The 21,799-nt window shown below is 35.3% G+C and overlaps 1 protein-coding gene across 1 annotated transcript in view; it reads left to right on the top strand.

Moving 5' to 3' along the window:
* Positions 1–21,799, top strand: part of LOC150081218 (monocarboxylate transporter 10-like) — a 139,926-nt gene that overhangs the window by 69,234 nt on the left and 48,893 nt on the right. Inside the window, exons 2-5 of the mRNA XM_090379410.1 lie at positions 1–365; positions 4,481–4,603; positions 14,427–14,555; positions 16,982–17,122. Of these exons, the coding sequence (XP_090235536.1) occupies positions 1–365; positions 4,481–4,603; positions 14,427–14,555; positions 16,982–17,122 (758 nt within the window). The remainder of the gene's footprint in view (positions 366–4,480; positions 4,604–14,426; positions 14,556–16,981; positions 17,123–21,799) is intronic.

Genomic DNA, 21,799 nt, shown 5'->3' with positions numbered 1-21,799 from the left:
CATGGGTAGGCTCTGTATCTATTGGTATGACATTCCTTCTATCTCCTGTAGCAAGTATCCTCACAGACAAGTTGGGGGTTCGAAAGACATCATTTCTGGGAGGCTTCATTGCTACCACTGGAATGTTTGTAAGCTCATTTGTTGTTACTAGACTGGAATTACTATACTTGACTTATGGAGTGTTGTTAGGGTCAGGGGCTTCGCTTGCCTATACACCATCCCTTGTTATACTGGGTCATTATTTCCATCGTCGCTTGGGGTTGGTAAATGGAATTGTCACTGCTGGAAGTTCTGTGTTCACTATGGTGATGCCTTTGTTGCTTCGTTATCTGTTGGATACTGTAGAATTATCTGTGACATTACAGGTTAGTAAAATTCAAATTTTCACCAATATCTGTTATTGTACAATGTTAAAAAATCCATATAACCTCTTTTTATGCAATAAAATGAGTACTCTATGAATTTGTATTTACAGGGCCCAAAATTAAGACCTCTACATCTGCAGAGGTCTTAATTTTTATCACTTTCAACATCCTCATCTGAGGATGTTGAAAGTGATAAAAATAAAAATATCTGTGTGATAAATGCTAAATTGCAGTAAGTGAATGCATTTACTTTCTAAAAAGAACAAAGCTGTGAGTCTTTCTTCTGCAGGCTTTCTAGTTTTAGCATGGCTGACTCCAAGAATACCAGCAACTCCTTTCTTCATGTATAGTGAAGAATAAGTTTAAAGTACATAAGTTTACTACTACAGTAAAAAATAACAGTAGCCTGATGTCATTTTTGCATGCTAAACCTACTTTGGTCACTTTTTTTTTTTGCTTCATAAGCCATCATTTCCTTAAGGAGGAGGAAAAGGATTTCCTTTTAAGTAGTTCGTTATATTAATATTATCTTTAGAGGCCGGGAGAAGAATAAATGAGGAAATTCTTTCAGCCACTAACCACACATAAATATAGTAAACTAGCCTTGGTTTAACAAACCTTAATTTAACATACTTTGGAAATAATGGACAATGTCTGCTGAACGAGGCTTTTTGTTCATATGTTCTCATTTATACTCCGGCAATGACTTTCTACTGGAAGTTTATGCTCCTGACTTTTTTATTTTCAAAATTATTGATTAATCTCATAATAATCTCAAACTCTATCGACAATGCTGTCTCAGGTTTAATAGATAAATTTTTAAAATTCATTAACTACCTTCTTTTGATATTATATTTACATATTATATATATATATATATACATTAAATTTATAAAATAAATTAATTCTAAAATACAAAAAATTACTAAAAATGTGTTTTTTGTATCAGCAATAGGTATTACACGATTACATATAAAACTGACAATTGAAAAATAATTTGTCAAGAGATATATAATGACATACACACATACTGCAATAATAAGTTATTACTGTATGTGTGTACTGTATGTACTTATTTATCTCTTGATGGGATTAACTCATGAAAATGGCTAATTCAAAATCATGATTAAAGTTAAAAAGTAACAAAGTTTTGTAGGGAAATGGATTTTATATAAACTCTGCATATTTGAGATGTGAAGTGACACATAAATGTTCCAAAGTTAATTCAGGAAAGCTGTTAGCAAGTCCTATAATAAAACCCAGTCGAGAACATAGTTTATTAACTGAAGCTCTTTAACTGCTCATTAGGTGTCTGAACAAATAAAAACTAGTTCCACAAATATAACTTTTGACAGCATCTTTGACAAGGACACTAATGTGAAGTAAATTTTTTTAGAGTTATGTATATTTGCTTCATTTATAAAAAAACTTCATTAGAGGAACTTTTTGGATGTGGGTTGGCTGTTTTGTAGATTCCTCGACACATCAATTAATCTGGTTATTGTGAACAATTCAAATAGCACTAGATGCAATCTTTATCATAAATTATGTTTGTATGACATGGGCATGTTTGAATTTTATGCATGCTGAATAACATAATATATCATAAGGGGAACCCTACCACTTAAGCTTAAAAAGTAAACCACAGTCCTGTTCGGGGGAGGCCTTTAAGAATTCTATTCATTTCCAACTTCTTCAAATGAGTAACGAGTGGATAAGGTCAGTCCCAGAGTTTGGGGAGGGGAAGGAATTAGTGCAGGTGAAAGTTTGGTCCACGTGGTCCTCCTTTCCAGAACTGGTGGGAGGGGGTTGGCCCTTTTCAGTCAGAGGTGTGTCAGACCAACTGACCCTGGCCGTCCCCCCCCCCTCCAAGGACTGGCTTGTAAGTGACACTCATTTGAAGGTTTGTCTGGGTGGGAGTAGCCGATAGGCTAAAAAAAACCAAAACAAACATATTTTTTTTTATTGCTGACAAAGATATTCACCATCAATAGTAAAATATATTTTTCAATTCCATATGTGTGGAACTTCTAAATGATAATTTGAACTGAGCTTAAATTTTAATTCACAAAGAACTTTATTGTAACATTAAATAAGTGCTCTCCATTAAATTTTTGGAGCAGCTAGAAAATTAATACTTTGGCTGCAAGATGGTTTTGGACTTTCATTAATTGTCCTAGGAATTATTATTATTGCTGCTCTTATATTATTTCTCCCTAATTGGGGGATTCCACTCCGTGACGGGTACTGCTACCAAGTACACAGGGTGGTTGTAATGTCTGGTGTTCCAGACATTACAACCACCCTGATGTTTGGTCGAGGAACTCTCTGACTATCCTAGTCAGAGAGTTAGCTCCTGCCCACCTTGCTATGGAGGGCGCCTCCGTAGCAAGGTGGGCAGGAGCAGCAGTGCGTAGCACACAGTTCTTGATTAGACCGGGGTTTGAGCCCATGACCACCAAATATGGAGGATGCAGAAAGGTCAGGGAATGACCACCGCATATCCCCGGAGCAATATGGCCTTAGTTGCTAATGCTCCTAAAAACTAAATAACAAACAAACAAACTTTCTGGAGTTCCTTGTAGGTGTTATCTGAGAGACCTATTGCTGCTAGGCTGCTGCGGTCTTTGGCACCATACCAATGGTTGACACGATGATCGGGATGGTCGTTACTTCTTGCATATGCCTTATTATTATTATCCATATGGTGCAAGGAAACCTGAGGCTTATGCTGCACCAGCCAAAAAAAAAAAAAAATTTTTGAATTACCACAAGAGAGAGAGAGAGAGAGGTAGAAGGGAATCACCAAGAAAGAGAAGAATGATGATATCCAGCTGAGGACCCTGGGTGTGCCAAGCCCATACTCACCAGATGTGAGTCCCTAGATGACTATCAGTTTAATCTGAAACTCTCAGAAACTTAGGAACCTAATGTTGCATTCGGATTAATTACTTTCTTAGAACTGAACAAATTAAGCTAACCTCTTCTTTATCCAGAGGCTCTTCTCTAATATATGTCAGAAACTATTGGATGCATGATATGCCACAAATATATTAAGTTACAATGAAAGAAAATTTATCCAAGTTGTAGTCAGTAAATCTTGTTTAAGAACAATGAATGTTATCTAGGAACAAACTTCCTGAAATATGAAACTAACCTAATGTTTCATATTTCAGGAAGAACAGTACCGAGATTGCATCCCAGTTGTGACTAACTCTCAGCACATCAAAGTGCATTGAGAGGAATTAGTTTCAAATGAGGAAATTACATTTCTGATTTTATTATTAATGAGATTATTATATTATTAATTTTATCATTTCTGATTAATGAGAGAAATCAGTTCTTTTTGTGGTATGTTCAAAATGCACACTTTTATTTCATACAAATGAAGTAAAATACGAATGATTAAAATGATGCAATTTCAGGCAGTGTTTCAAATTTTTTTCCCTAACTAAAATAAGGAATCATTTTTTCATGCATTTTTGATAATTTATTTTTACCTAAAAGTATGTTCCATAGCAATATGCAGTTCTCTTCTCAAAGTTAGATAGTGTAATACCCCCAGGGGCTCACATCTGGTGAGTATGGGCTTGGCACACCCAGGGTCCTGAGCTGGATATCATCATGCTTCTCTTTCTTGGTGATTCCCTTCTATTTCTGACCCCCTCCCTCTTCTCTCTCTCTCTCTCTCTCTCTCTCTCTCTCTCTCTCTCTCTCTCTCTCTCTCTCTCTCTCAGGGGTAACTCAATTTTTTTTTTTTTTTTTTTTTGGCTGGTGCAGCAAAAGCCTCAAGCTTCCTTGCACCATATGGCTAATAATAATAATAATAATAATAATAATAATATACATATAAATTTTATGCACAAGTTAAAATTTGTGAAATAGCAAATTTAGTCTGATAACACAGCTTATTTATTAAGCACATCATTAATAATATTATTAGTTTATATATTTTTTTCACATTATACATATTTAATAATAATTCATTAAATTTAAAAATTTAATGTGCTCTAAGAAATCCTTGGTTGAAGGTGGTTTGCAGATTAAACACTAAATTCCCTGTAATCTTGGTGATATTAATATACTTCCAATTCGTACACCTCTTTCTTTTCTAGATCCTCTCTGCGATGATGGGGACATTAATGTTATGCGCATTAACATTCCGACCATTGCTCCACCAACATCAGCGGATAACTGATAGTGTGGAGCATAATTCTGAAGAAAATTTACACAAGAAGGTATTTATATTATTACTATGATGGTCTTTTTAAAATTAGGTTTTTTTTAATCAGCCATCTAAATTGAAATATATAATTTACTGTTTGAATGTTTAAGAATTATATGCAAATATTAATAGTATTTCTAAATGCTTATTTCTCTAATATTATCATCATCTTCATTGAAATGGGGAATTTTTACTAGAAATGGTGTGGAATATTGCAATCTTCTAAAGAAAATCTTTGTTATTTTTAAAAGTACCTCATGTAACAAATATATGAGGAATGTTCCAAAAGTAAGGCACACAAGAGGAATAGCATTTTAATAGCAGTTGTTGGAGTATAACTACTTTATTTGAAAGGCAAGAAGAGGATGTTAGGTCTGCATGCACATGCACATGTAGCAACAAACAAAAATGGCAATGAGCCTGGAGAGTTAGACAAATGTAGAGGTAGGAAGTGTGATATATTTTCTTCATGAAAAGGTAACTCTCCAATGCAGATTCATTAGCAACTTGATGCCGTCTATAGGGAACACGTTATGAGCAAGAAATGGAATTCTTTTGGTGCATCATTCAGATTTGGTGCATCATTTGTGCTAATCTGAATGGTGAACAGCAATTTGGAACAAGTATGGGAGAAGGTATTGCAACATTCCACACACACATCCCAGTTTTCTACAACATCAGACCTCTCAAACAGCATTTATCGAGTCTGTAGTTTGTGAATGACGATGATGAATAGTGGTGATGCTCTGATTACAGGGCATCACCACTGTGGATTTCTTTGGGAATGCTGTGATGTGTGCAAGCAATTGATCTCTTTGATAAATACTATATCACAGTATTTATTACCACACTTGGTAATAAAATATTTGTTATATATGTGTAAAGGTGTTTTCTTACCTTATTTATATTATTTACTTTCCTTATTGACTGAACCCAGTTGCTGTTTGTATTTGAATTCTGTGAATTGATAAGAAATTATACTGAAACATGATTTGTTTTATGAATGCTGAAAAAATATCATGTCTTGGTATCAATATTAATATTCATCAGTATTAATATTGATGTTAATATTGGTCAATTATAAATGCAAGAAAAATTTAACATCGGTAAACAGCAGATACAAGATTGTGTCTCCTGTTTACAGATATAATCATTTATTTATCTTATAATGAGGCTCTTTTGGTTAATTTTTACACCTTCACATTTTTTTCCATTACTTAAATATTCACCGTGTGTTCTTAGTTTGGAAAATCTACTCTCTGATTGATTTGTATGTTAATCATTGGATGGACCTTGGGGATGTTCCCATGAACATACAAGCTTGACACATCCTAGCAACACTGATGTTCTAGTTACTAAATAACCACTGGTATTTTTATAGCATGCAAATTTGGAATTACCATTGGTTTACTGGCTAATCAAATTGTTGAAAAAATTGTTAGTCTTAGATCTATTGTAGCACTTTTCTAACTTTTATATTCAGATATTATTTTTAATCATTGTTGTAAATATCAGTTAATCCTATATACCAGTGGTGAGCAAACTGTGGGGTGCGACATAAATTTTTTCCATGACCCTTTTAATTTATTGTGGGATAAATTAAAGGGGTCATGGACATTTTTAAATAAATTAATTTTTTGTGTACATAAAAGCTAAAAACCTGTTGTTAAAATTACTTTTTCAATACTGTAGGTATAGAGACTTTGCTATTCAAACTAAGTCTGAGATACGAATGAACCCTACTGCCAATCACGTCAGAATATGCCTTAATTTCCTCACTGGCTATGGACACACAAAAAAGCAGCTGACTAGTACTGACTTCTCAGTACTAATCAAATGCTGAGTAGTACTGAGAAGCACACTCAATTTATCCCTTACGGTAATCCCTTTAGCTCCTAATTCATGTTTCCTACAGCACAAATCCTCAAATTGTCTGTACTGTATTGCCTAAAGGCCAGACCAGAGGTGCGAATGTGCGGTAGCAGTAAATATACATAGCAAGTGTGTTGCACGCAGGCGCGGCACTAGGTTTTTTGGCACCCCTAGGCAGAAATGTATTTGCCACCCTTGAGATACTTTTATTAAATATTATTAAAAAGTAAGGCACACAAGAGGCATAGCATTTTACTGGCAGTTGTATAATAAAAATTTTGAATTTGGCACCCCCAGATGTTGGCATCCCTATACCCTGCTTACCAGGCTTACCGTGTTCCATCTGCCCTGGTTGCATGCAAGCTTTTTATTCTGCTTCGTAATTTGGTGCATTCTCCTTGCTGCAATAAAAATTATTTCAATTATGCATGAAGAAAAGTATAGCAATGATTTAAAAACCATTCCTCTGTCCAGAGACACAGTTTTGAGGTGTATTACAGTTATCGAACAACATAAAATTCAATTTATTAAATCGATTGAGAGAAAGTCCAATTTTTGCAATACAGTTAGATGAATCCGCAGATATTTCAAACCTTGCTCAACTTATTGTACATGTTGGATACTGCTACGAGGGAGATATTTTAGAGGATTTTCTATTTTGCAAAGCTTTGGAAAGAATCTTCTGGCCCATCGAACGATGGGCCAGAAGATTTTTGATGTTATAAATATTTTCTTTCAAACAAATAAAATAACGTGGAACAACTGTGTTGCGATTTGTACTGATTTGGCTGCATTAACAGGAGAAAATAAAGGTTTAAAAGTAAAGGAAATTGCTCCAAATATAGTTTTTAATCATTACATTATACATAGGGAAGTAAGCAAAGGAAATGCAAACTGATTTGCACGAAGTTTTGAAAGATGCAGTAAGTGTGATCAAAACTTTATTAAAGGTAGGAGCTTAAATAGCAGACTTTTCACCATACTTTGTAATGAAATGGGATCCACTTATGAAACACTTCTTTTATATATGAAAGTGAGGTGGTTGTCCAGTGGTAAAGTGTTGCGACATCTTTTTGGCCTCAAACATGAAGTTTTGCTTCATGCTCAATTGTTTACAATTATAAAATGGCTTGGAAAACTTAGTTACCTTGTTGATATACACAGTATATGAACAACTTAATGATATAAATTTAAGTCTTCAAGGACAGGGAACAAACATATTAATATTCAAGAATCTTTCAAAAATAAACTTAACCTTTGGAAAACTGAATTTGAGCGTAATAATACTGAAATGTTCCCATGTTTTTCTGATTTTATTAATAGCAATAATATTGACATTTTACAATTTAAGGATGTCATTGCCACCCACCTAACAATGCTAATTAAGAATTAGCATTGTTAGGTGGGTGGCCTACCTACCCTGCCTACCTTTGTATCGTCTGCAAACTTGGACATTAAGCTTGATATACCATCAGCAATATCATTTATAAATACAGAAAACAATAATGGACCCAACACTGAGCCCTGAGGGACTCCACTAATAACATTAGTCCACGATGAGCAGTATCCATTGATTACCACTCTCTGTCTTCTCCCCCTCAACCACCCCTTTATCCATAGCAGCAATTTGCCTCCAATGTCACACTGCTCCAATTTGTGTAGCAGTCTTCCATGTGCAACAGTATCAAAAGCCTTTCTAAGGTCCAAGTATATATCAAAGTTATTCCCTGCATCCAGTTCTTTTGTGACTGCATCATAGTATCCAATCAAATTGGTCAGGCAAGACTTCCCCTTAACAAAAAACCATGCTGTGTCCGAGCTATAACTGAAGTCTTGTCTAAATGATCCTGCAGTGCTTCTTTAACCAGTGCCTCCATTAATTTTCCTGGAACAGAAGTTAAGCTCACAGGTCAATAATTACTTGTGTCAGCCTTTGATCCTCCTTTGTGAATTGGGGTCACATTTGCACATTTCCAGTCTATGGGTACCTCCCCTGAGTCCAAGGAAGCTCTCATAATTATGGCTAAGGGTTTGCTTACTTCCTTTGCTGCTTCCTTTAATATAACTGGATAGACTCCATCCACCCCGGGTGCCTTTTTTGTGTTTATCTTCAACAGTTTCTCCTCCACTTTACTCCCAGTTATTTCAAGATTCTGTAGCTTACTGCTAGAGTTGAATACATCTCTGGCATTCCCCTCGCTGAATAACTCCTCATGTGTGAATGTCAATGCAAAATATTCATTTAGTTTGTTAGCTACCTGAGCAGGATCATCAACAGTTAACCCATCAATATCAAGTGGACCAATCTGATTCATCCCCTTCCTTCTAGAGTTTACATAAGTAAAGAACTCTTTGCTGTTTTTCTTTGCATCCCTTGCCAAGGATTTCTCGTAATCTGCCTTCGCCTGCCTAACCTCCTTTGTAACTTGGTTGCATATCAGCTTGTATCTATCATAGGCTTCTGTGTCATGTGTTAATTTGTAAGTATCCCATGCATTTTTCTTCTCTGCCATATGCCTCATTAGTTCATCTGACATCCATTTTGGCCTAAACCTTGAACAATATTTCTTAGTTGGTATGTAAAGCCTAGTAGCTTCCAAGATAAGTTCTTTGAATGCTTCCCATTTTGAATTTGCTGTTGGTAACATCATCAGTTGGTCCCACTGTATAGAATTTTAATACTGTCTCAGTCCATCGTAGTCGCCTTTACGGAAGCAATAACCCTTCCCTTTACCCCTAATGGTAGTTACCTCTTTGAGTAAATCCCACTTCAGCACACTGTGATCACTGCCACCTAGTGGTTCATTTATCTGCAGATTCTTAATGCATGAAGAATCACTGCTGATAATCAAATCAAGAGTATTACTCCCTCTAGTTGCCTCCCGAACATGCTGATGTAGAAAACAATCATCCAATAAATCCACAAAAGCCCTGCCAGTGTGTGAGTGACCAGCCCCCAAATTCCAGTCAATATCTGGGAAATTAAAATCTCCCATTATAAGACTCTCTGATTTACTGGCCCACTCTATTTCCCTGTACAGTTTCTTATTATACTCATCAGAGTCATTAGGCCTATAGCACACTCCTACTCTCAATTTTGATCTCCCAATGCTTATGTCACACCAAAGTGACTCAACACTGCACTGTCCAGCGATGTCGACTGGCTTCACTTCCTTGGTTTTTATGTGTTTCTTAACTAATAGCATAACCCCTCCCCCCTTCCTATCCTGTCTATATCCTTTCTATAGACGTTGTACTCTCCAAATTCCAGTTCTGCATCCCTTATATCTGTGTGACACCACGTCTCTGATATCTCAACAATATCTGCCTTTGATGTTTTGAGCAATACCTCAAATTCATCAAATTTATTTACTAAACTCCTAGCATTGGTGTACACGCAAGTATACCTGCACCTGTTTCTATTATTAGCTACCCTAACACAACCCATGTGTTTACTTGTACCGCAATGGCTCCCAGCAGTCTCTGAAATATCATGCATCTTGTTTTTCAGGCTTCTGCTCATTCTAATAGAAGCAGTGCAAGAATCTCTTTCACCTCTGCCAGTGGCTACTGTCAATCTATTGGTCTTTGTCTTCCCCCAAGCTAGCAGTTTTCTGACCCACCTAACACTGCCTCGATAGCATCAGCAAATATTCTTGCACCCTTTGTATTTAAGTGTATCCCATCCCTGTAGAAGCAATCTCTCCTGTTAACAAGTACAGTCCAGGTAGAAAAAAATTCTACCCCTTGAGCCTTGAACATTGACAAATGTAAAGTACTACACATGGGAAACAGCAACCCCAGAGCAACGTATCAACTCTGTCGTACTACACTGACAGTGGTAGAGAATGAAAGGGACTTGGGGGTGGTTGTGCAGGCAGATATGAAGTTCTCTGAGCAGTGCAGATGGGCTGCAAGAGTAGCTCATGGTGTATTGTCAATGATATATAGGAATTTTTCTAGCAGGGATAAGGAGGTGATTATTCTCTTGTATAAGGCAATGGTCAGGCCACACCTAGAGTACTATATACAGGTCTGGAGGCCTCATTTCAAGAAGGATGTAGAGCTGCTGGAACGAGTACAGAGAAGTACTCGTCTACAGTGTCTGGAGACTAGGCACCAGCGAGGTGATCTGATAGAGGTGTATAAAGCCTTGAATGGTTTGAGCATGCTCAATGCTGATGGGATTCTTCCTCTCGCTGAGAATAATCACCTGAGAGGGTATAAATTCAAATTGAGGAAAGACAGATATAGGATAGACGTGCGGAAATTTGCCTTTAGCCAGCAGGTGGTTGGTTGGTGGAACAGACTTCCATCCCTTGTCGTGGAAGTTGATAGCCTAAATAAGTTTAAGGCTCAGCTGGACAGGTATTTCGAACTAACAGAGGGGTGAAGTGGAAGTGGTTTTTTTTTTTTTTTTTTGGCTGATGCTGCATAAGCTTTCTTTCTTGCATCAAATGCCTCTACTTATGCTAATGCTAATTTTTCCATACGATTATGTATCTTCAGAAAAAAATGTTGTATTGGATTCATGATCCCTTTGCTTTTGAAATTTCTTCATGTCCTGAAATGACCATTGAGCAAAAAGGAAGATCTTATTGACCTATCATCTGACGAAGCAATTACGTGCTCGTTTCAAGGCTACTTGTGAAAAATTTTGGCTTTCTCTTCGAGATGAGTATCCAGAATTATCGAAAATGCCGATACAAATATAGCTACCTTTCAGGTCTACATATTTATGTGAGGTTTGTTTCTCAAAATTAACAGCTATAAAAACAAAACAGCATTCCAGACTTGATCCAGAAGATGACATGAGATTGGCATTTTCAAATATTGTATCCAAATATGGACCAAATATTATCAGTTATCCAGACTCATCCTTCTCATTAATTGGTTATGTTAGGTTTTGTTTTGTAATTGTTAATTTTTTAATGTTTTGTAATCTTAATTGAAGAATAAGAATTTGATTTGTTGTTTTTGCTGTATTCCAGGGGTGGCCAACGAGTCAATCATGATCTACCAGTCGATCATGGCTTTAATTTCGATCATTCACGATGAATTTTAAATATACAGTCATCCCTCAATTTGCGCGGTCAGGTATACTACCAGAATTTTATATTGTGCAGTGGGTTTCGCTACCTGAGAGTTATTTTTTTTATTTATCTTCAAAAATAAGAATGAAGAGCAGATTTTGAAAATTTATTTTTGTTTTTTTTTTTTGCATGATTGAAGGAGAAACACATTTCACCATAATAACGTAAAATACCACAGAATTCCAGCTATCGGTATTATTGCAAATGCAATAAGATTGAGTTTACTACCCATTTATAATTAGATTGCACTAACAGAAAAGCCCAATAAACCAAAAAGGGCAAATTGTTTTTATTGTTTTATGGGCATGACCTCCAGAAATAGCTTAGAGAAATATCACAAAGGCATTCAAAACTGATTCTTATAAGGATATAACTAAACAGAGCAATAAACGATGGTGTGTTTGGTTATTTTGGAAACAACTTCCTCATTCAGGAATCCTCTTCATCAATTATCCTACGTTAGCTGTTCAGAGATATTTTTCCGGTTCGCAACTTAAAGTGTTTTAATCGATAAACATTGCTTTTGCTGGTTTAATACTGGACAGTACTTATATGTTAATTTAATACCTTTTGATTTAAAAATGAATACTACGAAAAAGAGTAAAACGTATCATTTTCATCAAGAGTGGGAACTAGAATACTTTTTTGTAATGAATACTATGAAAGAAAGAAAAATGTTGCTGTTTGATTTGCAATGCTTCCGTGGCTCTACCCAAAAAAGGAAACTTAGAAAATCACTTCAATGCACTCCATGGTAAATACCAATTGGATTTTCCTCTGAATAGTGACCTTAGAAAAAATAAATTAGAACTTAAATCCAGATTATTCGCGCAACAAAATTTCTTCATGGCACCTAATTTACAATCTAAAGCAGTAACTGTAGCATCATTTAAAGTGAGTCATCTTCTTGCAAAAAAAATGCAAACCATTTTTTGATGGTCAATTCATCAAAGACGCATTTTTAGAAAAAATAGATTCTCTTTTTGAAAATTTTAAGAACAAAAATGAAATTAAAAGTGCCCTTTCAAGATCTGCAATTATCTCGAAATACTGTGATGCGATGCATCGAAAAAATGAGTAAAAATGTGAGCAAACAGATTACATGCTGATATTGCTAATTGTGTGTCCTTTTCTTTACAACTGGATGAATGTTAGTGATACAGCTCCATTGCTCGTTTTCATTCGTATGGTTTTCGATGATTCTGCCACTAGAGAGGAACTGCTGGGTATGGGTTCGTTAAAAGAAAGAACTAGAGGTCTTGATATCTTTAACTCATTCAAGCATTTTATTGAAAAAATTAAATTACCATTATTTAAGCTCGTATCAGTAACAACAGATGGAGCTAAAGCAATGACGGGGCATCTTAACGGATTCATCGCATTGTGCCAAAAGGATTATGAATTCCCAAATTTTTTGAGTTACATACTAAAAGTGTTGTGGACATTGCTATCAAAATCGTGAATTCCATCAGAGGACAATCTCTTCAAAGAAGATTTTTGAAAATGCAACTCAATGAAAAAGAACCAGATCTGATATTACACACAGGTGTGAGGTAGCTGAGTCGGAGTAAGCTTCTACAGAGATTTCGAAATTTGCTGAATGAAATTAAATAATTTGTTGATCAAAGGGGAGATGATTATCAGCAGCTACAAGATACGGAGTGGTTGTGTGATCTGGCTTTTCTGGCAGATTTTACTAGTAAATTAAGTGATCTGAATATGGAATTATAAGGAAAAAATAAAAATGTGGGTGACATGATTAAAAGTATATCTGCATATAAATATCAATATTTGGCAATGGCTGAGGATCTCAAATTAAAAAAATTCGACCATTTTGCAAATATTCAAGATTATTTGCAAAAATATCCTGTTTTTGAATTTAATAGTGAGAAATGTTTCTGAAATTGAGAATATTGTGGACGATTTTTAAACCAGATTCAGTGATTTTAAAACAATTGAAGACATTGGTCAATATATTTCTTATCCATTTAATGTCGACTTAGATAAGAAACAAATCGCTGCGATTTTTCACTTGGAGAAAATATTACTTGAAAATGAAATTATAACATTGCTAAATGATATCTTTCTAAAAGCCAGGTTATCAGAAAAAGACTTTTGGAAATATGTTTGCCAAGAAAAGTACCCAAATGTAAAAAAATGCAGTGAACTTTTAAATTCCTGTTTTGGTTCCACATAATTATCTATGTGAATTGGCCTTTTTGTATTTGATACAAACAAAGACGAAGAATTGCTGTGCTCTTACGGACTTGCATACAGAAGATTCTTTATAGTTGGCCTTATCACAGTATATCCCTGATTTTGAAAGCCTGGCAGATGACATGAAGACACAAACTTTGCATAAATTAAAATTTTAAATACATATGAATTTAAAATAAGAATTATGAATTGTATTGAATTTTAAAATTTATAAACAACATTTATCAATATGTGTTGATTAACTTTTTTAACCTTGTGCAATGAAATTTTTGAGATGGTAGATCGTAGCACATTTTGAAGGAAAAAAGTAGATCGCATCACAAATTAAGTTGGCCACTCCTACTGTATTCAATAAAAATATTAAACAATTATTTTAATGTGTAAATTAAAAAGTAAACAATTTTTTTATTCCTTTCTCAGAGCTCAAATAATTTTCTAGTGCATAATTTATAAAATGCCATTTTTCTTCTCTAAAAATCTTGTCGTCCTCCCTTGGGATTTATATTGAGGGGTCGTGTCAATTTTATATTTAATAAAGGGGGTTGTGAGCGAAATAAGTTTGTGTGCCACTGCTATATATATATATATATACCCTTAAAAACGAGTAAATGTAAACAAAATGTAAACATTACTATCCATTTTATTAATTTTTAGATCAAGTTCTCAAGATTTCGGTGCTGCTCAATGTTGGATACCTCTATATGGAGAAATAAAAAATATCTTCTCTGGGTGTTTGCCATTCCCATGGCTCTATTTGGTTATTTTGTACCTTACGTTCACCTAGTAAGTATATGTTACTTTTATCTTTATTCATTTGGTATTGTATATTTACACTGAAACAGATTTTAATAATTGATTCAGAGATTCTCCAGGTTTACTCCACATTTTAGCTATATAATGTCAATAGTAAAATATGTATTTCATTGCAAGAGAATTTTCTTCAGATATAAAATTGAAACTAAAAATTAAAAATAATTGTTCTGCATGCAAACTTTGAAAATTTGTTCTGTGTTATTTCCTGAAATGTAGCAAAAGGTATATTTTTCCAATGATTCAACATATGGGACATGTTCTATGTGTAAACAACAAAGATTACCTCAAAATCAAGGTTATACTAAGGCAGTAGAATGTTCTTGGAACAATTTTAAAAAAAATAAAATAAGTAAAATAAATGCAAAAAATAAAATTTATTTATTTATTTGGTGCAATTCATTGCGTTCTAAAAATAAGCATTCCATGATTTTCCTTTGACAACGTTGTTGTTACATCATTAAAATCTGCAAAAGAACTATGATTTTTTTACATTCACCAGTGCTAAAAATATGAAGATCAATCACAGTCCTCAAAATGGTTCCTTGAGCCTTTTCTCTTGAGCCTTGTAATGTAATTCGTAATAAATAAGTCTTAAAACTGGTAGGACTTATTTTGCCAAAAATAAATAAATAAATAACAGAGTTGAAGGACGAATTAATATTCTTCATTCATCTTGAGTTGCTCTGGTGTTGAGAACTATTACTGTCGTTTTTGTAATAAAAAACCACCACTTTTACATCTATTTTGATATTACTACAAATATCAGATGCTAGGTGAGCAGCACCATCAATGCAAACCTAATAACTGAATAAAATTTAAACTGAAAAATTTCACCTACCCTCTGAAGGTGAGATAAACATTGTCAGAAGAGCTGAAATGGTGACAATGTAAATATTGAAAAAGAAATGCTGGTTATTTTTAGTGTAATATCTGGATATTGCAACAGTGCTACAATTTAAGGAACTGGTACTGCACAATGAACAATTATTCTTTTCATAAATTATTTTTCAGAGAATCCTAATATTTTAGGATAGGAAACTTAATATTTTAGGAAACTTAATATTTTAATATAGTTATGATATATTCAGTTATCCATTTATATTCTTAAAGCACAATGAAAAAAATATGATATATATTTTTTAAACTTATATTAAGCAGGGTTGTTAAGGAAACTAATGACAGTATGCTGCTGCAACAGGATCTAGAAAAGTTGAGCTGATGGGCTGAGAAGAAACAAATGACGTTTAACATTGACAAATGTAAAGTACTACATATGGGAAGCAGTAACCCCAAAGTGACATATCAACTCTATGGTACTACACTGACAGTGGTAGAGAACGAAAAGGACCTGGGGGTAATAATTGTGCAGGCAGATATGAAGTTTTCTGAGCAGTGCAGACAGTCTGCAAGAGTGGCTCATAGTGTCTTGTCGATGATATACAGGAATTTTTTTAGCAGGGATAAGAAGGTAATTATCCCCTTATATAAGGCAATGGTTAGGTCACATCTTGAGTACTGTATACAGGTCTGGAGGCCTCATTTTAAGAAGGATGTAGAGCTGTTGGAACGAGTACAGAGAAGGGCAACAAGATTAGTGAATGGAACAAAGGGTTGCTCTTACAAAGAAAGGCTTAAATTTTGCAAATTACAGTGTCTAGAGACAGGATCTAGAAAACGATCACTTCGCAGGCACCTGCGAAGTGATCTGATTGAGATGTATAAAGCCTTGAATGGTTTGAGCATGCTCAATGCTGATGGGATTCTTCCTCTTGCTCAGAATAATCACCTGAGAGGGCATAAATTCAAATCGAGGAAAGACAGATGTAGGATAGATGTATGGAAGTTTGCCTTTAGCCAGCGGGTAGTTGGTTTGGTGGAACAGACTTCCCTTGTTGTGGAAGTTGATAGCCTAAATAAATTTACAGTCTGAGCTGGACAGGTATTTGGAATGAATGGAGGGGTGAAATGGGAGCGGTTTTTTATTGGCTGATACTGCATAAGCTTGCTTTCTTGCATCATATGCCTCTACTAATGCTAATGCTAATTTGATTATATTTTATCTTATACCAAGGTTATAAGATAAAATATAATGAATATAATGAGGTTCCAGTGAAATGGTGCACTGCATTGTGAAACCTCTTATCTGGTGAAAGATCTCAGGCAACTTCTCCATTTCTTTCTAACTTCAATTCAACAGTTTCATAATACAAGAAAGCATCAGAGCTCATTTTTTACATAAAATAAATGAAACTTCTGATTTCTCCACCTCACTTGTACATTTAACTTCTCAAAAAAAAAAAAATACTATTCAAATAGTAAATTTATGTGGGATTTCTGTGTTTTGTTTTGTAAAATTAATTAGTACATTCTCATTAAGACTTTTTTTTTAATAATAGGTTCAACATGTTAAAGATACTTTGCCCGATGCTAATGGTGAAGTATTAGTTACTTGTATTGGGCTGACATCTGGAATTGGAAGAATAGTATTTGGAAAATTAGCTGACTTTCCTCGGATCAATCGTATTTATTTACAACAGGTAGGGAGTCAATACTCGATTCTAAGGTGAGCATACAGTCAAAGTATTGTTTAAATATGTATTTGTGTATACGTGGGAGTTCATTTTGTGTTCAGCTAGTACAGAGGAATAAAATGAAACAAAATCCATAAAGCTCCCAAGCACTTTCACTAGTTAGTGAAAGTGCTTGGGAGTTTTATGAATCCTCACGACATGAAAATGTAACTTTTTTTTTTCTTTTTTTTTGGGATTAACACTTTCATGTTTTACTATTTCAGTTCTGTGACTTAAGGAAAGTGCTTACTTATGTTTCTGAACTTATTTTGTTTTTTCTGTAAGAGACCAATAACCCTTAGATAACTGCACTGCAGTTCTACAGGATGCAATGAACTTTGCTCCTTTTATTATTATTATTATTATTATTAACCATATGGTGCAAGGAAGTCTGAGGCTTATGCCGCACCAGCCAAAAAAAAAAAAAAATTCTGAATTACCCTGAGAGAGAGAGAGAGAGAGAGAGAGAGAGAGAGAGAGAGAGAGAGAGAGAAGTAGAAAGGAATCACCAAGAAATAGAAAAATGTGATCCTATGACCTTAAATAAACAAGGGAAAAAAAAAACTGGTATATTTAGTTGGCATTTACTTTTTATTTAAATACAAGTTTTTGAAGAATATATTATTATAGCATTTTTCAACCAAAGTGCATAACTACCAGGTTGCACAAGCACCGAAGTATAATTTCAGCAGGTGAGGGGGGGGGGGTGGAAATGCAAAGTAACATAATTCTTATTGAATAATTTAACTTTTCATCTTGATGGGCTCACTGTTCTATCTCAAATAGGGCCTACCTGTTCCTTAGTAACATTACTACTCTCAACCATTTATATTTTAACAAAAGAAAAAAAAAAATCAATGAGAAATATTTATATACAGTCACATTATAAGTTCCATGACAGCCTTTAAAACAAGTTAATAATTATAAGTACTGTGACAGCCTCTCTGAACAAGTGAATCGGCTTAGAGAAGCCTGGGTACAAAAACTGGAGGATTTCTAAAGGCATCTTTAATCAGAGCTGAGTTAGCCAATCTGTGGTGAAGGAAGTAGGGTTCCCCATGAGTTCTTCCGGGGTTTTTTAGCATACTGAATAATTGCATACTTCACTCAATCTAAGCGAGGAGACCCCTCCTGCTTGGATGGAAGAAACCAAGATGGAAAGATGGGTAAAGAAGACACTTCATAGCAGACACTACAATGACTTCCAGAAAGCCCACATAAATAAAATGGCTTTCAATGCATGGGTCACGAGCAGGATGCAAGGTTATTACCATATTGACTAAGATTTCCATGCCAACCCCTGGCATGGTGATGCAAAGGGTATTGTAGAATCATGGTACCTGCATGTATCGGTGAACTTTACAATAAAGATCTTATTTATTTAATTTTGCAGCTCCGGCGAATGCTAAGTTTTCATTTATATTTAGTCATTTTATTGACTTAATTGTTATACTAAATTATTTTCTATAAGTAGCTTTATAGTTCTAGCCAAGCTCTGTGGTTTATTTTTGAAATTAGATAGCGATTTTGAAAGTTAATACTTAGTGTCCGTAGATTTTACATTCGTAACTTGCCGCCATTTTATACAATACAGAATAGGTTTAATGTAAAACTAGATAGCGAAAAACGTAGCATTGTATTAGAAATCTGTTAGATTAGTATAGTATTATCAATTAATCAGTAAAATTTATCAATCTTATTAAAGTTCATTGGTAATTAAATTATACTTAATGGAACCATGACCCAGACTAGAGCAACAAAGCAGTGTTCACAGAATAGCCAGAGTGCTGTGGCTCATGGGAGAACTGAAGGGCGATTCTCCAATGCATCACAGTCTAAAACAATGCACGAAATGGGAAATGTTTGTAGACCTGTCTAGAACAGGACATGATCTAGTCAAGAAGGATGTGCATGCTAGGCGCAGAGACTGTGAAGAAATTAGGCGCCAAAACGGCATTCTGATGGGCATCTATGAGAGTTTGAGGTGTAGGGTAAATGCCTTCGAAGAAATTAATGAGGCGCCCATCAAGCTCTCAGCTGCCCAACTCAGTGCCAGAGCTCACTCTTGTGCATCAGTCAACAGAACGGCAATCTCAAAGCAGAATGTGCTGGTCCCACAGGAACTAGTTATTGCCAGTGGCTCTATTGTCAGGGAGATGGGAAATATATTATGCAAAAAGGATAGGTGGAACAGGACCAGGGTTTGTCTGCTAGGGGCAAAATTTGATGACGTTGTAGAGCAGATATCATCTTTTAAAGCATAAAAGGTGATATTTTTGTACACGTTGGCACTAATGACCTTAAGAGTAAGAAATCTACAGATTTACTTAACAAGTATAGGTCAATGCTGGAAAAAAAAAAGTCACAAGTTAGGTTAAATTTGGAAAGCGTATTCTACCCAGACACGATTACGTGGAATCGTGTCTGGGTAGAATCAGAGAACTTCATATCTGACACATCATTAAGTTGATATACCTTCAGTGCTGGATTTAAACTTGTTGTGACCCTAAGCCTGTGACATGTATGAGGCAATTCTCTCTCTCTCACACAGTTAACCTGCCTGTGACAATATTAAAAAAGGATTTTTTAAATATGGAGCAAGGACACTTGTAATGTGAGGCCATAAGCTGTAGCTTGTTTAGCTTATGTGTAAATCCAGCCGAGTATATTATCATTGATAAATATATAAAACATCAATGGGTCCAACACCAAACCCTGAAGGACACCACTAATAACATTAATCCACATAGAGCAGTACTCATTGATCACCACTCTCTGTCTTCTCCCACTCAACCAACCTTTTATCCATTGTAGCAACTTACACTTCATGTCATACTGCTCCAACTTGAACAGTAAACTTCCATGTGCAACAGTATCAAAAGCTTTCCTGAAATCCAAGTATATGATATCAAAATTATTTCCTGCATCAGTTCCTTTGTGACCACAGCATATTATCCAATCAAATTGGTCAGACAAGACTTCCCCTTGACAACAAACACATGCTGTGTCTGAATTATTACTGCTGCCTTATCTAGATGATCCTGCAATGCTTCTTTAACCAGTGACTCCATTATTTTCCCTGGAACAGAAGTCAAACTAACAGGTCTATAATTACTCATGTCACCTTTTGATCCCCCTTTGTGAATTGGAGATACATTTGCACAAACCTGCAGTCCGTGGGAACTTCCCCCGAGTCCAAGGATGCTCTCATAATTATGGCTAAGGGTTCGCTTACTTCCTTTGCTGTCTCCTTTAATATAACTGGATAGATCCCATCCACCCCAGCTGCTTTTCTTATGTTTAACTTCAACAATTTCTCCTCCACTTTGCTCTCAGTTATAACAAAATCATTTAACTCCCTGTTAGAGTTTGATAAACATCTGGCCCTCTCCTCCTTGAATGACTCCTGTTGTGTGAATGTAGATGCAAAATTCTCATTTAGTTCGGCAGCTATCTGAGCATTATCATCTACAGTGAAACCATTGATGTCAAGTGACCAATCTGATTCATCCCCTTCCTTTTAGAGTTTATATAAGTAAAGAAGTCTTTGCGGTTTTTTTTGCATCCTTTGCCAACGATTTTTCATTATCTGCCTTCGCTTGCCTAACCTCCTTTGTGACTTGATTACAGACTAGCTTGTATCTACCATAGGCTTCTGTGTCGCCTGACAATTTATGTGCATTCCATGCATTTTTCTTCTCTGCCACGAGTCTCATTAATTCATCTGACATCCATTTAGGCCTGAACCTAGAGCAGTATTTTTTAGTTGGAACAAAAAGCCTAGTAGCTTCCAAAATTACTTCCTTGAATGCTTCCCATTTAGAATTTGCAGTTGGTAACATCATCAGAGACCTGTAAAATGAGGCAACTGAGACCACTGTAGTTGCCTTTACTTAAGCAAAAACCCTTCCCTTTACCCCTGATGGTAGTTACATCTTTAAGTAAATCCCAAATCAGTACACTGTGATCACTCCCACCTAGTGGTTCCTTTATCTGTAAATTCTTAATGGATGAATAGTCACTGCTAATAATGAGATCAAGAGTGTTACTCCCTCTTGTTGCCTCTCTAACATGCTGCTGTAAAAAACAATCATAAAATAAATCCACAAAAGCCTTGCTAGTGTTTGAGTGACCAACCCACAAGTTCCAGCCTATATTTGGGAAGTTAAAATCCCCCATTATAAGACAACCTGATTTACTGGCCTACTCTATCTCTCTGTATAAATGTTCATTGTACTTATCAGAGTAATTAGGCCTATAACAAACTCCTACCCTCATTTTTGCTTTCCCGGTGCTTATATCACACAAAAACTGGCTCAACATTGCACTGTCCATCTATGTCAATTGGATGCACTTCCTTAAATTTTAAGTATTTCTTAATTAACAGCATAATCCCTCCTCCCTTGCTATCCTGTCTATCGTTTCTGTACACATTGTACTCCCTAAATTCCAATTCTGCATCCTTTATATCTGAGTTGCACCACGTCTCTGATATTATTTATTATTATTATTATTATTAGCAGCTATATGGTGCAAGGAAGCCTGAGGCTTATGCTGCACCAGCCAAAAAAAAAAAAAAAAAAAAAAAAAATTCCCGAGTTACCCTGAGAGAGAGAGAGAGAGAGAGAGAGAGGAATCACCAAG

This window comes from Mastigoproctus giganteus, chromosome 8 (assembly GCF_048544385.1).
Source record: "Mastigoproctus giganteus isolate SK-2022 chromosome 8, ASM4854438v1, whole genome shotgun sequence".
Lineage (NCBI taxonomy): Eukaryota > Metazoa > Arthropoda > Arachnida > Uropygi > Thelyphonidae > Mastigoproctus > Mastigoproctus giganteus.
The sequence above is the reverse complement of the archived record's forward strand: the minus strand, read 5'-3'. Positions and strand labels throughout refer to the sequence as shown.